This window comes from Uloborus diversus, chromosome 5 (genome assembly GCF_026930045.1).
Source record: "Uloborus diversus isolate 005 chromosome 5, Udiv.v.3.1, whole genome shotgun sequence".
NCBI classification, from domain to species: Eukaryota; Metazoa; Arthropoda; class Arachnida; order Araneae; family Uloboridae; genus Uloborus; species Uloborus diversus.
This window is the reverse complement of record NC_072735.1, coordinates 132,825,974-132,842,435: the sequence shown is the minus strand read 5'-3', so window position 1 is coordinate 132,842,435 and position 16,462 is coordinate 132,825,974. Positions and strand designations below refer to the sequence as shown.

The window sequence follows — 16,462 nt, the reverse complement described above, 5'->3', positions numbered from 1 at the left end:
TTACAGAATATATTATATTAAAAATATGAACTAAAAAAAAGAAACAGCTCAAGTTTTATAGTATAATTGCATATATTTAATCAACAATTTATTGTTCTTTTATCTATGAAAAAAAATAACTTTCGTTAAAACATACAATAAAACTTATTTGCAAAAAACATTTAAAAAAATTAAACTTTTTGTTTTTTGCACTTAAATATTACACATTTAATAACATTCCTTTGAGTTATAAATGGAACTGAAATTTTTTGTATTGGTAGTGTTGTGAATTTAGATCATAACTCTACCAACTGTTACATAAAGAAGTTTTTATGTAATTGCGTTATTATCAATTTTTTTAAGTAAAATATTTTTTAAATGAACATTTTGGAGAAAATATTATTAAATACTCATTAATTAAACTTCATTAATTTTTTAATTTATGCATCAAGTTGCAGCATCGCGTTGTTTCTGCTACCGGGTATGCCTTAAGTTACTATCGTACCAATGAGGGGGGAAAATCATGAGATAACGATAAAAATAAAATAAGAATTATGTATACGTCTTAAATTGTTTTTTGAAATTCATTTTCTTGATCACTGCGAGACTTCATTAATACGTATCTTCTGCTAATCATCATTTATCAGATATAACTGTGTAACTACTATTTATTTATCAATTCCGCATTAAACAATTCTTTTCCGAACCGCCAACATTAGCATTAAAGCCGCCAAGTTCAGCTTCCCTGATGAGGTAATGAATATAGCGGCTCGTTTGGATTGACCAATCTTCCCACCCACTGTTTGTGGTCAAGTGAATCTCTTGGCAGCAGTCCATCGGCGAGAGTACTTGAGTCATGTTGGATGCGGAAATTTCTTCCTCGCCACGTGCAATGCTCCCTTGCTCTTCAGGACTGTTCTGAGGATGAGGAGGAGTTATTTGTGTTTCTGCGGAAGGGATATTTAACGGGAAAATGCTAACATTTGAGGTAAGGTTTCAAATGCAATTATTTCGTCAGATATAATAAGTGTTATGACTGGTAAATAATTCGAAATTAAGAGAAACAAGTAACAAAAACAATTACATCAACTCCTACAAAATTAACATCATTCAACTAAAGAAAAAAAAAACCACGTAAATCATCATTTAGCACCTTTTTCATGCTGTGCCAGATAAAAACCAGTAATTATTTTTTCTTCCTCCATAAAATGGTGACCCACACGAATATTTATATTGCTTTAAAAATTTGAGACAAATTTTGATAAAAGCATTGTTTTACAATGACCGTGATCAAGAATGAATTTTCAATTGAAGATTTACCTACACTTTAGCGTAAAATTTGTTAAAAACAGTTATTATTCACGTTCTAATTACCGTGGAACATGAAAACAAATTTTATCTGGTGCAGAAAAATCAAGGGTTGCTACGGATATTTAGTTCTAATTTGTGTGAGCCTTTTTTTCGCCCTCATATTAGAGGTTTTATGCAAAAATGTTATTTAAAATTGGAACAAACAATCAAGATTGTTAAATAATTTGATTTAAGAATATTGCATTTTATCGAGTCTGATGTCACATACCAAATCTTTTTTTTAAAAACCCGATCTCAGGAAGTGGGTGAAATTGAGTTGGTTTTGAACAAGATATAGAAATAAATGTATATATAGGAAGAGTGTAAACTAATGTTGTGTGTTAATTGAAAAATGGTGACAAATATAAAAGCTAAACGTCTGAGAAACCTTGAAAAACAAAAACAAAATATTTGATCGGCAAAGCGCCAAAAAGCCTACTCTTTCTCAAAAATTTAAAAATTTTCTTTTTATTTTTATACATTTAAATATTAACTTAAATATTTTTAATATTGATTGGGTGTAATTTTTAAAAAATAACATTTTTGATGGTTTTATTATTTTTCTTTCCCTTAAGGATTTTTAGATTTACTCGTTGCAAATGATTGAACACATTACTGCCCTTTGATCTATAAATTTTTCGGTTCTTTTTTTGGGCTGCTGTCATACTTTAGTTTTACTGTGCAAGTTTTTTTTTTGTTTCCGAAAAGTAATGCATATTTTTACTTTTAAATTTCAACGTTTTATTGATCTTTAAAGTGAAGAAAAAACTTGTTCCTTGTAGGACCTAACCAGAGCAGATTAATTGACTAGAGCAGATTAATTTTCGGTTGGCATATCATTTTCTTTTAAGCAGAAACTTCTGCTTTTCAGAAGTGTTCTTGTAGATTTTCAAATATATAAAATTTGTTTTAGTTTCAAAGAAGAAAAAAAAATTTCTTCAGTAAAAAGAAGGGAAATAAAAACTTTGGCAATAATAAGAAACAGAAAATATTAGTTGAAAAAGAAACAGGCAGGATTTCTAGATAGTAATTCGAAAAACAGTAGCAACTTATTAATCTGGACTAATAGGGGATCCAGGTTGTCTTAATTAATGATAGTACTGATTCAATAAAATAACTTGTAAATTGAGCCACGGTACATAAACTATTGTACACGATGAAAATTTGAATTCAAGAGTATGAAATACAAGATTGAATGACAGAAAATTACAAATCTTCATTACAAAAACACAAAATATAGCCTACAAAATTCATCGTTGCTCTAACTCGCAGTATGTAGAGAAGAATCTCGCTTATCTGGCGCTCGTTTATCCTGATCTCCGGATTATCTGGCGCTCGTTTATCCTGATCTCCGGATTATCCGAATCATCTTTCTAGATTTTAAAGAAAAAATATGTTCTCATATTTAACAGCGATACCTCACTAACGCTTCTCGTTTAAATACACGGTGCGACAAAAAAAAAAAAAAAAAAAAAAAAAAACCTCGGTCAAAGTTTGCGTCAACGAATAGAAGTGAACTAATTTGTTTCTCATTAGTGCGTTCGTTATTATTGAGCAATCACGATTGCTTATTGCTTTCATTTGACTGTTTTTGACGTTCCTTTGATTTTTCCCACCGCCACCCTCCGCACCATCACCGTGGACCGGCTGGCTCCTCACGATGCTGCTCCTATAGCGAAAGCCGTCTTCAGGTTGCATCCATGTCCTACACACACGTGCATACATACACGCACCTACACTCATATACATATATACACCTACACACACATATATACACCTACACACATACACAAACACACACACACACATACACACAACTACCCAAACACTCATGCCTGCACACAGACACAAACACCACATGCCTACACACACACGTACCCCCCACACACAAACACACGCTTACATATAAACACACACACTCGTGATTGCGAAAAACATAATTTGAAATCAAGATGACAAAATTCAAATTAATTTTGTTATTATTTTGTCCCTTGCTATAATTACAAAATAATTTACTGTCTATCTCCAAGTTTATGTAGGGTTTTTGGCTTTTTTACGATACTAAGTAAAAGATTTGTTACTTTAAAATTGTTTAACCAAAGAGAACGTCAGTTCTTTTGCTTGATACGCGTCGGCAAACTGCGTTTGATGCAGTATGCCGTTTTAAAGAGCGTGGTAGCTTGGTAACGATAGTCGACCTGCAAGAAGTGTACAAAAACGTACAGTGAACACTACCATTATTCATAAGACAGTCAAATTGCGAGTTTAAGGAATTCTGTGGTTTTCCACGAGAGAGGCTGTTTGTGAAACGGGAAGCTGGTCAGTGCGGATAGGGCTGAAACGGAGCTCAATCAGAATTTCACAACTTCCAAAAAGTTCAACCTTTCACTGAAGGAAACGAACTCATGTGGCTCCAAAGAAGCCAAAAACTTTTGAGACGGGTCAAAAGTCAGCACTGGGAGAGGTTCCTTTCGCCTTACCATTGCACCAGCTTATAACTCCCTAAACCAGAGGTTCCCAAACTTTACCGATTCGCGGAACACTTTGAAGATTAACATTTTCTCAAGGCACCTAAGTCCATCTCTACTATAATTATATACTGTTACCATGGCAAACTTCACGGCAACCCAGGGTGTCGTGGCACCCTCCTTGAGAACCCCTGCCCTAATGGATAGGATTTGGTCTGCAAACACTCCAAGCACCTTATCAAATGTTGAACATTGCCAAAATCCGAATTGATCTGTAGTGGAATTTGCACAAGCGAAGCAAAATCTCTCGTGTGTCAAAAACTTAAAATTCATCAAAAAGTGTACCAGTGGTACATTTTAGAATCTGTTGTAATTCCGTGGTATAACAAGCAATTGGCAATGTAGACTGAATATTTCAATAAGGCTTCACACCAGTTCACATGGCCAAAAACACGAGGGTGATGCAAACATGCAAGGGTGATTATCTTAAGAAAATACTTCTTGTATTTTCCTCTGTCTCTCGTCTTGTTTTTATAAAATAATAAAGTCTGGCTTAGCGATGATGTTTCGCTGCCATCATTTTTTAAGAAATAAAAATTTCAAAAAATGTCTTAAACATTTTTGACATTAAACTTGGTCACCATCTCTTTTTTTCTAAATTGAGACGTTGCTATTATCATCCCATGGAACATAATTAATTATTGGCACACAAATACTTTTCGATTCAATATTTTAGCAAACAAAAAGGACTGTTGCAAGAGCTGTTGTCTGCAAAAAGAGAAATACAACACAATCACAGCACTTTTTTCCATTACAGGAAAAAGAAAGGATTCGGTTCCTTACGGCAAATTAAAATTTTATTTTCTCAAGCAGTCACACTCACACAAGGAAGTGCAGAAAACCTAGTCATTACCAACCTTTACTTTAACGTGATAAAAGTAATAATTTAGTATTAATGACATAAATTAGTGGAACAGGTTTTGGTAACGAACAAAATTGCTTTTCATGCTCAATCAAGGCTTTTTCGGTAAACATCATACTTTTGTCTATGTATAATTTATCAGTTTTGACTTTTTTGATCTCATATGTTGTTTGTTTTTGCAAGCAATGTATGCATAGGTGTGTGCGTGTTTATTCATTATCTGTATATCTATTTATCCATCTATCTATCTATCTATATATATATATATATATATATATATATATCCCATGTTTGCTGCAACCTCATAAATCTTTTTAATTTTTTTTTTAATACTATTTATTTGTCACCTTCTACCAAACAAAATAACACGGATTTAACAGTGATAGATAATACCTATTTTTGTTGAGATTAAAAAGATATACTAAAACGTCATTAAAAACCACTGTCCCTCGACTCAATGTTTGTCTTTTGTGATCTAACTATACTGCAAATAAAACTAAAAAATATTCAGAAAAAAAATTTCATAGTTGCCTCACATAATCAAATTCAAAACAAAGTTTATATTTTGTTTGATTGTAATTTTGAATTTTTTTTTTTGTAACAGTTTTAATTTGTCCCTGAAATTTTGCATCATTACCATCCAACAGTTTTTAAACGCTTTCATAACCCCTTAGCGTCGCTATTAACCCGAAAATTCAATTTTAGTAGCAGCCACCATTAGATTGTTTGAAAAGCAAAAATTTACTGCATGGAAAACTTCATGCGTCTTACTCAGATGTGTAGAGATCACATTAAGTAAAAATTTTTATTGCTGTCATTACCATCCATACAAATTGATAGTTGTGTTTTAAACATTATTATGTATTTTGTTTTTTATTTGCTTTCATTGAACCTTGGATCAAAATGTGCAAAATCTTTAGAATGGTAGCTACAGTTCAGTTCATGCGAGGTAAAATAATCATTACTATCCATCACAAAGTACATAAAGATTTTTTTGGTAATGACAGACTGAGGATAGAATAAAATAATTTGCTTTGTTTTTTTTTCATTATCTACATTTTTACCTTCAAATTCAGTACATTGAATTGTTTTTAATAATTTAGATGCTCTTACTCTTTTTAGCCTACTTTCCCAGTAAAAGTCAGAGAAAGAAGAGAAAAGCATGAAAGAAGGCTTAATGCATCTTGAAAATATTACAAAAAACAAAAAAGTCAGAAATAAAAAAATAAATAAATATCGAAAAATTAAAAATTGGAAAGTAGGGTATTGAGATGGGAGATAATGTCTGTCGATCTGTCTGATCCCCCTCCCCTAGTAACTTTTGAGAGAATAGTCCGATTCAAACATTTTTTTTTTTTCGTGTTCGAAAGACCTCGCCTCATTCCTATATTTCACTTTTTGATTTGAACTATTTTTTGTTCAATTTTGAACAGTTCAAAAAAACTAAACATTAGCGCTTACGGAGAAATTCAAGGCAATTCCGAACTGTGAGGCGAATTTGCTTCAAACAAACTTCGTAGGAAAAAACTTTTGATGAAAAAAAACTTGTTTAAAGAAAAAGAATCTCAAAATTATTTTTAATTTATTAAAAGACTTAAAATGATTTATTTGTTTTTATTTTCTGTCAGGTTTTTACAAGTACTTAATTGTAAACCTTAAAATCACCAAAAAAAAAATATTTTTTGGAATTTCTACATATTTTTTTAACATAGGATGGTAATGACACTTTTTGTCCTTTTTACAAACTAAAGCATCATTATCTGCAAAATAAATGCACATGTTTCATGAACTATTGTAGTTTTACCAAGATACATATTTTGTCTTTCTAAAAGATGCCCAATTGCCTTTCCGAAAAGTTCAAAAATTAAAAATTCAGGATTGCAAAATTCCACATTGCATGAAAATAACCCATATATATATATATATATATATATATATATATATATATATATATATATTACTTCTGCTCTGTGCGCAGGTAGTACATTATACGTTTCAAAGCGATTCTTCAGTACTACCCCTTCAAGTTTGTACACGACATTTACTATATTTTGATACAGTGAGATGAAAGTGTATATTAGAACAGTAAATTTCATGAAAACTGAGCGTCAATGTGAAAAAAAAATATTGAAAATAATAGAATAACTTAAATTTTTCAAACTCGAATGTGGACACAGTCAATGATAGTTAAAAACTACTGCAATTTGTGAAAAATAAATATTAAAGTCCAAACGTAAAATTAAGAGGTAGCAAAAAAAAATTGAAGTGCTTAGAAGCAAAGAGGGTAGTACCAAAATAAAATACTTAGAAATAAGTAGTACAAATGGTCGAAGAAACTCTCATCTAGTTTTGTGCTAGAGATAGTACTAGTACCATTGGTAGACGCTGCTATATAGCAAGATTTAGGGGGGGAAATGAGGCAAACCTACCTGGGGTTTGAACTTTACAGGAGTTTTACTGAAAACTTTGATGAGTCCACTCACGTCCCTTTGTTTCTCAATGTCTCTTTGTTCTCTCTCTCTCTCTCTCTCTCTCTCCCCTTTTTTTTTTTTTTTTTTTGCAAATTAATGGTAGAGCTAAAAGTTGTACTGAAAAAGCACAGCTAATTTCCTAAAAAATTTGTATTTTTATGTTTTTACAAAAAAAAAAAAACCTTTCGATCTTTAGAAACTGATGCCCGACAGGTAATAGGCCAGTGCCAATAATGTTTGAGACCAAAAAAATTTAGAACAGGATAAAACCAGTTCGAAAGGTAAGAAAATCTAATAACATTAATAGGAAAAATAAATTACGGGCGAGCTGAGTTCGGGAAAGGGGGTGTAGGGGGTTTAAGGGGGATGAACCGTTTTTCACGATTTCCGGAAAAACTAAGAGTCCTATCGAAAAAAACTGAATTAAAAAGTTGTTGGTAATAAAAAGATCTACAACTTTTGTACTTTCACTTTTTTTACATAACCTCAAAATTTATGCGAAAAATTCAAAAAACCGACTTTTTGGTTTTTTATTTTTATTTCCCACAAAATAAATTTTTTTTTCACTAAATTTAATGAAAAGTTACCTTGTTATGTCCCAAATACACTGTAATTTTTTGGATTTAAAATATTTATTTTTTCTCCTTATTTTGATTCAGTAGTAAAAAAACATCAGAAATTTCAATCAAAAAACCTCACGTCAAAATATCTGATTTTTTTAAAAAATCGGAGCAAGTTTTTCTGTTGGAATCTCTACTTCTGAATGGTATAAAAAACAATATACAATAATATGGAAACTTTTCGCAAAAAATGAAGAAAATCAAAAAAACTCGAATTTGAAAAAAAAATCATCACTATGTAAAATTTTAAGCTATTTATTAAAATTTACACTTTAATTACACAAAAAAGGTATAGAACATTTATTTCGTTTAAAAAATACTACATTCATTTGAAATAAAAACGTTTTTTTATCTTGTTATTTATCAATATTTAATCGTTAACTATAATCGCATCCTTTACTTATCCATTAGTTTTCGTTTCTTTGATGGCTTTTTTTCATCGTTATGCTCAACTATTGTTCTTGATTCCAGTAGATCTTCGAAATATTCTATACCATCATCAACTTCGTCTCCAATATTTTTTCCAGTCTGCATTAGTTCTTCATCTCCAATTTCCTCTAAATCATTAACTTCCTCGTATATTTTTACTTCCACATTGGCTCATTTTTCAGAACCGTGACAATTTAAACATAGATTCGTACACTTTAAACCATGTTTTCGGCATCCACATTTTAGACTATTGCATATAGTTTCACAGCTGCAACAAATAGTTTTCAGCAATATTTCTGGAATTAATTCTTTTTCGGTCAATTTGGGCATAATGCCCGTGAGATGTTGTTTCCAGCCCCAATCTGTTGCTACAGTGTAGCTTGCTATTCGTAACTCCAAAAAATTATAGGGGGCACTGCAGTCACCGTCTAACGGTGGATGAGAAGGGTAAAACAAACGCATGCTGTAACTTGATTTTTAATTATTGTAGTATATTTTTATTTTCAGTTTGTGTTAATGTAACATGGAAAATTTCATTTTTCGAGTAATTAAAGTGTGCATTTTAATAAAGAGCTTAAAATTTTTACATAGTTAGGCCTTTTTTTTTTTCCAAATTCGAGTTTTTTGATTTTCTTTATTTGTTGCGAAAAGCTTCCATAGTATGATATATTGTTTTTTATACCATCAAAAAGTGGAGATTCCAACGAAAAAAACTTGCTCCGATTTTTAAAAAAAAAATCAGATATTTTGACGTGAGATTTTTTGATTGCAAATTCTGATGCTTTTTTGATATTGAATCAAAATAAGAGGAAAAAATAAATATTTAAAATCCAAAAAATTACAGTGTATTTGTGACATAATAAGGTAATTTTTCATTAAATTTAGTGAAAAAAAATTTTTTTGTGAGAGATAAAAATTAAAAACCAAAAAGTCGGTTTTTCTGAATTTTTCGCATAAATTTTGAGGTTATGCAAAAAAAAAAAAAGAGCAAATACAAAAGTTGTAGATCTTTTTATTACCAACAACTTTGTAATTTAGTTTTTTTCGATAGGACTCTTAGTTTTTCCGGAAATCGTGATAAACCGTTTCTCCCCCCCCCCTTAAACACCCCCTACACCTCCCTTCCCGAACTCAGCTCGCCCGTAATTTATTTTTCCTCTTAATGTTATTAGATTTTCTTACCTTTCTAACTGGTTTTATCCTGTTCTAAATTGTTTCGACTTTTTACCATTTTCAAAGCTATTTATTGGCACTGGCCTATAACTTATATGTTGATAAAACATAAGTGAAATAGTAACCATGCATTAGTTTCATTGACATGAAATAGTCATAAGAGATCTGAACATGTAATGAGCCTTGGTATTAGAAAACTTTTAAAACAAGTATCCTGTTACTCGCATATGAAGTGTTGTGTAAACTACATTCAAGTTTGAATTTTTACAGCTTTGTTCGAGCTTTAAACATGGAAAATTGAAACTGTAGAAATTTCTTTACTCCATATCGGAAAACTTGTGTGAAAATTCTGCTTAAAATAAAAATAATAATGCCAAAAATTTGTTATAACTTCTTCAAGGGGCCAGCGCATTTTCAAGCTTTGTATTTTCAACAAAAAATTAGCAGCTTGGATAATGGGGCGAGGAAGGTACAGTCGGATCCCGGCTTACGCGAGGGATGCGTTCCAAAACTCCTCGCGTAAGTCGAAATTTCGCGTTGTGGAAAAGTGCTGCGTATATGATCTTTATATTAATATACCCAATCATTATACACATTTAAACACCTTTTAAACTGTTTTTGACCATTTTTTAACTAGTATATATTACCGTTTCTTACATAAAGAGCTGAATTTTTACCGTATTTTTAAAAAGTTGCATTATTCAACATAAAATACTTTTACGATGCACAAAATCAATAATCAATGAGAGAGACAGAGAGACATAAAAATGAAACAGTACGGTACGTACAGTATGTAGTAATAGTAAAGCATTGCACTATAATAGTACTATACAATAGATAAAATAAGTTACATTTATAACTTAAAAATTGAAGATGATGATATATGCTCAGCAATCTGATCGTCATTCTAATGTATTTTTAAATACAGTAGCTTCGCATTTACTATTATAACATTTACATCTATGGTAGCACCCCTCTGGGACCCCCTGAACTTATACGGATGGCCTTCTCTTGACTTTTAATTATACGTATGAAAGATTCACCTATATCTAATTGTCGTGCTACCTTCAACCCACTTTCTAGTTGTTCAAGCGTATCAAGAATCTTCACCTTTTCTTAAATTCTTTCTTTCGCAAACTTCCGCTATTTGTTTTCATCTAAAAATTTTGGATGAAACTGTGGGTCTAGGTGCCACAATATTTCATCACCTTTCATATTTAGAATAAATAAATGAAAAATGAGGAGTGGTGATACATATACTAACAATGCTATGTTTATAGTGTGGTACGTGGGAGTTTGCGCAGTCAGTGATAATGAAAGGATGAAAGTACATTCACGAATTAATGTTTAGTAGTCAATAACAAAGCTGCAACCTAGCATCACGTTTTCCTTCCAAATATTTTCGTGTTGAGAGCGAGAAATTTGCTTTAGTCTAAAATTCGTTGCTCTTGAAAAACTCGCGTTATAGCAATTTCCATAGAAGAATTTACGGGGGTGCCAGGGGGTGCGTCGCACCCCCAAAATTTGTGGTTGGGTTTTGAAAAAAATTAGTTTAGTACATTTCACTCAGAGACGCAGTTGGGGGGGGGGGGGTGATTCATAGCTGCTATTCTAGTAAATTTACTTGAATCCAGTGTATCACCACACGTCGCTAGTGCAAGAAAAACATAACTGTGCTCATATTAAGAATTAAAGTAATTTTATCCATTTAGAAAAAAAAAACCCTAATAAATAATTTCATACAAATAAAGAAACTTCTCAAACAATTTATTGTTCAGTGCTTTGTTATTGTATAGAAAAATTTCATGTTCTGTAATTGTGTATTTATTCGTATATCAATACCAATTCCTCTATTTTAAAACAACAATAGCTAATAAAGTCCAAAAAAAAAAAAAAAAAAAAAACATGGCTCTTGCACGAAACTTTATCAATAAAATCTACACCGAAATCAACCGAAAACCAACATTTTTAAGGAAAATTTTAAAAACTTTTGAAGGAGGACTCCCGGACATTTTGCTGCAGTGGTGCATCCAAGGGGGAGGGGGCACAAGACTGCTGACCATCCCCACAAAATGCTGAGAAGATGTTTTTAAAAATATTCTTTATTACTGAAGAAAAGAAAAGATCTCATTTTGGAAAACGCAGTTATTTTACGAAAAAAAAAGAATGTTAGGAAAAAATCTTAATTTCTTTCAAAAAGAAATATTGACATTTAAATTTTTCAACAGCTTCAGATTATTGGCGGTGAATTGTGTGCCTCCTCCCCCCTCTTCGCATAATCCTCTTTCTTCCATATCTCTCCTCTCCCCTCCCCCCTTTTTTTTCATTTTTTCTATTTCGTTTTCATTTTTACTTCCTTTTACAAAAAAGGAAGTATTGTATTCGCGAAAAAATTTTCACTCAAAAATCGCCCTTAATTTCCATTTTGCTCACCCCCAAATGAATGTTGAGTTTTTTTTTTCGATTCGACCACATGCGGAAAAGTGTCTAAGAATGTATAGACACGCGAAATATCCATTTTGACCATCACCGAGGTAATTACAACGACTTTTCTCGTGACGTCTGTATGTATGTGCGTATGTGTGTATGTGCGTATGTGCGTATGTGCGTATGTATCTCGCATAACTCAAAAATGGTATGTCCTAGAAAGTTGAAATTTGGTACATAGACTCGTAGTGGGGTCTAGTTGTGCACCTCCCCTTTTGGTTGCTTTCGGATGTTCCTAAGGGGGTCTTTTGCACCTTTCTGGGGGGAAATCATTGTTAATTTCGATGTAAACTCAAGTGGCGTTATAATTTGTCGGACACTTGGCGATATATCGCCAGTCTTTTGGTCGCCAAGTTTTGTCGCCAACTTGGCGACAAATTTGGCGGAGTTTTTTTTTTTTTTTTTTTGGTTTCAATTCGGCCATTGTTGGTGATATTTAGAGAATAAATATTGAATCACATTAAAATAGCGAATAATGGGGAAATGACATTAAATTGGAGTAAAAGGAAGTCATGTGATGCACACATCAGCTCGTTTCTATTGGTCCTCAAAATTTTTCTTCTCCAAAGCCCTTTCTCCTGCCAAAGTTATTACAGAGTACCTCAAATTTCGTTTCTTGGGCTTCACTTTCACAAAAATTTCCAAGGAAGATCTTCTAATCACCTAAGTACATCGAAAATCGTTTAAAATTGTGGTTTTGGAGCTTCAGTTTCGAAAAACTGCAGTGTTCCTAACTTTACCAAATATGGTTTTTTAAGATTTTAATTTTGGAAAATATTCGAACAAGGGCCTCCGACCCCCTTTCTCTAATATCATCAAAGAGTGTTAATATTTTGGTTTTGAAAACTCTATTTCGAAATATTTAAGTGGGAGAATCCTTTTTTTTTAATACCATAGAGTATTGCAGAACTTTATTTTAAGGACTTCAATTTCTAAAATTTTCCAGGGGAGAGCTCCAGAACACCCCGTCCGGTAACAGCATCAAAAATTGTCCTCCGTAGTATTTTTAGAACTTCAATTATGAAAAGTTAAAGAGGTAGCGTGGGGGAGAGGAGGGGGGTACGTATTACTATCTGCTTTTCAAAAGATTCGAGTCAGTCTATAAGTCTCATTCCTAACCCAAACTATAAATATGGACTATAATCACATTAGTCACACGTACCTTTCTTGCCCCTAAAATATCACCAAGAACTGTAAAATTGCGTTTTCAAAACTACTATTTCAAATTTTTTCTGGGGCGTGAATTTCATTCCAAACCAGTAGCTGGATTCACCCATTGTTTCTAATATCGACTTTAGTTTATGACTTTTTCTGCAGTTTGAAATGTTAAGAATTGCCCATCCCCTAATCTTACTAAATATGGTTTACATCGCGTTTTTTAGACTTAAAAGTGTGCCCCCCCACCCCTAAAATTATTTTCTGATTTCGCCACTGCCATGTTATTCCGGGAATAACCCCCCCCCCCCTCCCCAGATCCCTGTTATTGTTGCACCCCCAAATATTTCGGCCTAAATCCGCCAATGGCCATTTCGCGTAAGTCGGATCGCGTTGTAGCAGGAGTCGACTGTAGTTTGAAATTATCAAAGATTGCATCATCTGAAAGCTTAGTTATTTTTGAAGTAAATACTTCTTCTGGCGCTATGGGCGTCTTTAAGCAAGCGTTCGGTTGGCCGAACGGCTAAGACGCTGGACTGCGGACTCGGAGATTGCGAGTTCGTGATTTTTTTTTTTTTTAATATGTCGTAGTAATAGTTTATAATAATGAATAAAAAAACACTACATTTAAAGTATTTCTTGCACAACAAAATATTTCCTGACGATTTAAAAAGTACACACTTGATTTTTCAAGCCTTCACTTCTATCAACACTACCGAAGTGCCTTTTTCTTTTCTTTTTTTTTAATACAAAATGTCAAGCATTCTAAATGGTTAGAAATTCCAAATCTTTACTTTCCCTACTGTCTTTCATTTCAACCTTAAAAAATTAAATATCACTCTGCTAACCACCTTCCTTCCGTTGAAATATAGCTAATGTTATACCTCTTAAATAAGTTTCGCCAAATACTTATTTAATCTACTTTACCTGATACATAGAAAAAAATAACTTATTCGTATTGTAATAATAAAACATGCATAACAGGTTGAGGGCCATGGAAATGATCTATCTCACTTTCAAGCACATCAGTCACCTTGACCTAGTAGCTAGCTTCTTGAACTTATTCGATACGTGAGGTCATGTAGAAAGAGTGAGGATACCTGTCAGTGATGCCATCAATGAATTGCTAATTCTGTCAGTAAGAACACCGGTAGTTGTGTTTATTTTTATGTAGGAAACATACTTATTCATTATTCGTTTTGAGATCGATGCATGAACGGTTGACGTCATTTTTCAGTCTTTTGCTTGCTATGTGTATATTTGATTTATCGAATGTTCATTTTATTGAATACGAGCATTCAACAAAAAGAACATTCAATTTGAAACATTATGGTTCGATCCATTAAATGCTCTAAGAAAACGTGAATTTTCTTCACCATTAAATTTTAGTTTTTATAACCTGTATATGGGACTTCCCACAAGCGATGTCACAATTTTTTTCTTCATATTTGATACCCTTCCCCTTTGTCACAAAAGTTTCGCACTTTACCTTATCCCTTTTCTTCCCTTGTCTCATGTCCTGCTGTATGACATAAGTATACTGTTATCAAAAAATCCGTGATTTCATAATTCTTGTCTCCCGCTCCCTCCCTCTTGTCAAAAACTGTCCGAAATTCACGATCCCCTCTCCCCCTCAAAGCGTGACATCTTTTGTAGACGACCCCAAATGCGGTTTTTCTATTATACGTTACATTAATTTTGACACAAGAGTGAATTTTCCAATTGGAACTGTGGCAATATCTTGTCAATCCGTTCATTGAAAATTACAAAAGTCTACACCTATCGATCTTTTGTTATTATACGTTCCATTTACATGAAACACGACTAAAGCATATTTTAACAATAAGTTAACACTCCCTCTGGGATTTCAGTTTATTATCTCCATACACTAAGTGGATCTATTGTACAGGGGGCACTTGTTTAACTCTAAGAATATTTGTTTATTTTTCACTGAAATATAATATAATTTAAAATATGTATTTACATAAGATTAAATCGGGTCACTCAATAAAAAATTACATTTTTAAATATATCTTTTATTACTTGTCAACTATAGCTAAATGCTAATTGTATGGTGACGTACGCAGGGTGCTCAGTTTCTGCTGCATGAAATTACTCTCATCACATAAAAGGTAATGAAAATTTTTGAATTTAAGAGATACAATTTCTAACTCACTTTATTTCTCTGGTGTGCGTTCTGACCGATAAAGTACAGTCAAACCCGCTTAATGGAATAGCCATTTTGCTACGAAAAATATTCTAATAAGCGCGATATTCCATTAACCGGAATAAAAATAACCCATTATATTGTTTTGCTATATTGAAAAAGTATTATATTAAGAGGGAAATTGTTTTAATCGATATTCTGTTAAGCGGGCTCGACTGTATTAGCAATTAATATTGTTATCGCTTATTCTTATGCTCTTACTCTGCAGAACATGGTGTTTCAATCGTGAGGGGCAGAAAATTACGCTACCGTTGGGCAACTTCAGAATCTTCAAAATTACTGGATTATACAATGAGCTGCTACAGTGTTGCCTACTTACTTTGTAACAGAAAAAAGAAGAAAATTGTTATTATATCCTTTCATTGGTTCTTTCTATGCTAAAGCTCCTTTTGAAGATAATATATTTCAAAACATGAAGTGGTTCAAAGTTAAAAAGTGACCTTAGTGACCGAATCATCAATGCGTGTAAGATCGATGTTTTAGCAAAAACATCGATGCTCTGAAAACATCTCGACAACGTATATCTCTCGTTCAATCCCTTCTTTTTAACTCCTGCTTACGTTCCTAACCTCCAAACCTTCATTTTAAAAAGAAACTTTGTAACCCCGTCTGTGCCAGTTTTGTGCATCACAACACTGCTCTCTGCGGGTGTGTGGGTCCTGGGTTCGAATCCCGGTTCGGGCATGATTGTGCTTTCTCTCTTTTGTCCTTGTACTTTCTTTGTGTTTTATATGTTGTTGTGCAGTGAAGTGTTGCTTACCCTATAAACAATTCCTTATGGCATGTGTGTACTGTGGAAGTCGGACTTCACACCAAATTACAGATTAGAAAAGTGAAGTAGCTTTACCCAAATTGCCAGCCTAGCTGGCACAAGACAACATTAACATTGTTCTATGACATTCAGTGTTTCCACACAAAGGTTAATGATTAATATTTACTACTGCTCTATTTCAGGAATTAATCTGGAATGTGTTCATCACTGGAATGTTGTTGCCACTTGTCGACTCGGAAATCAGTAGAGGAGTACCGTGTATCAGGCGTCTAAATCAGCTTTACTGCCCTTCCCCTGGCCAAAATTATCCTCAGTAAGTTTAGAAAACTTTTTCTAATCTCTAAATAGATGCAAGTTACGAATGTCAGTTTTCTCTGACTAAATATCTGAACCACCTACAGCACAGACA

The 16,462-nt window shown here is 32.8% G+C and overlaps 1 protein-coding gene across 1 annotated transcript in view; it reads left to right on the top strand.

Moving 5' to 3' along the window:
• The first annotated feature begins 804 nt into the window (after positions 1-804).
• LOC129222728 (protein spaetzle 3-like) overlaps positions 805-16,462 on the top strand; it is a 34,798-nt gene continuing 19,140 nt past the window's right edge. Inside the window, exons 1-2 of the mRNA XM_054857259.1 lie at positions 805-967; positions 16,236-16,366. Of these exons, the coding sequence (XP_054713234.1) occupies positions 953-967; positions 16,236-16,366 (146 nt within the window). The 5' untranslated portion in view covers positions 805-952. The remainder of the gene's footprint in view (positions 968-16,235; positions 16,367-16,462) is intronic.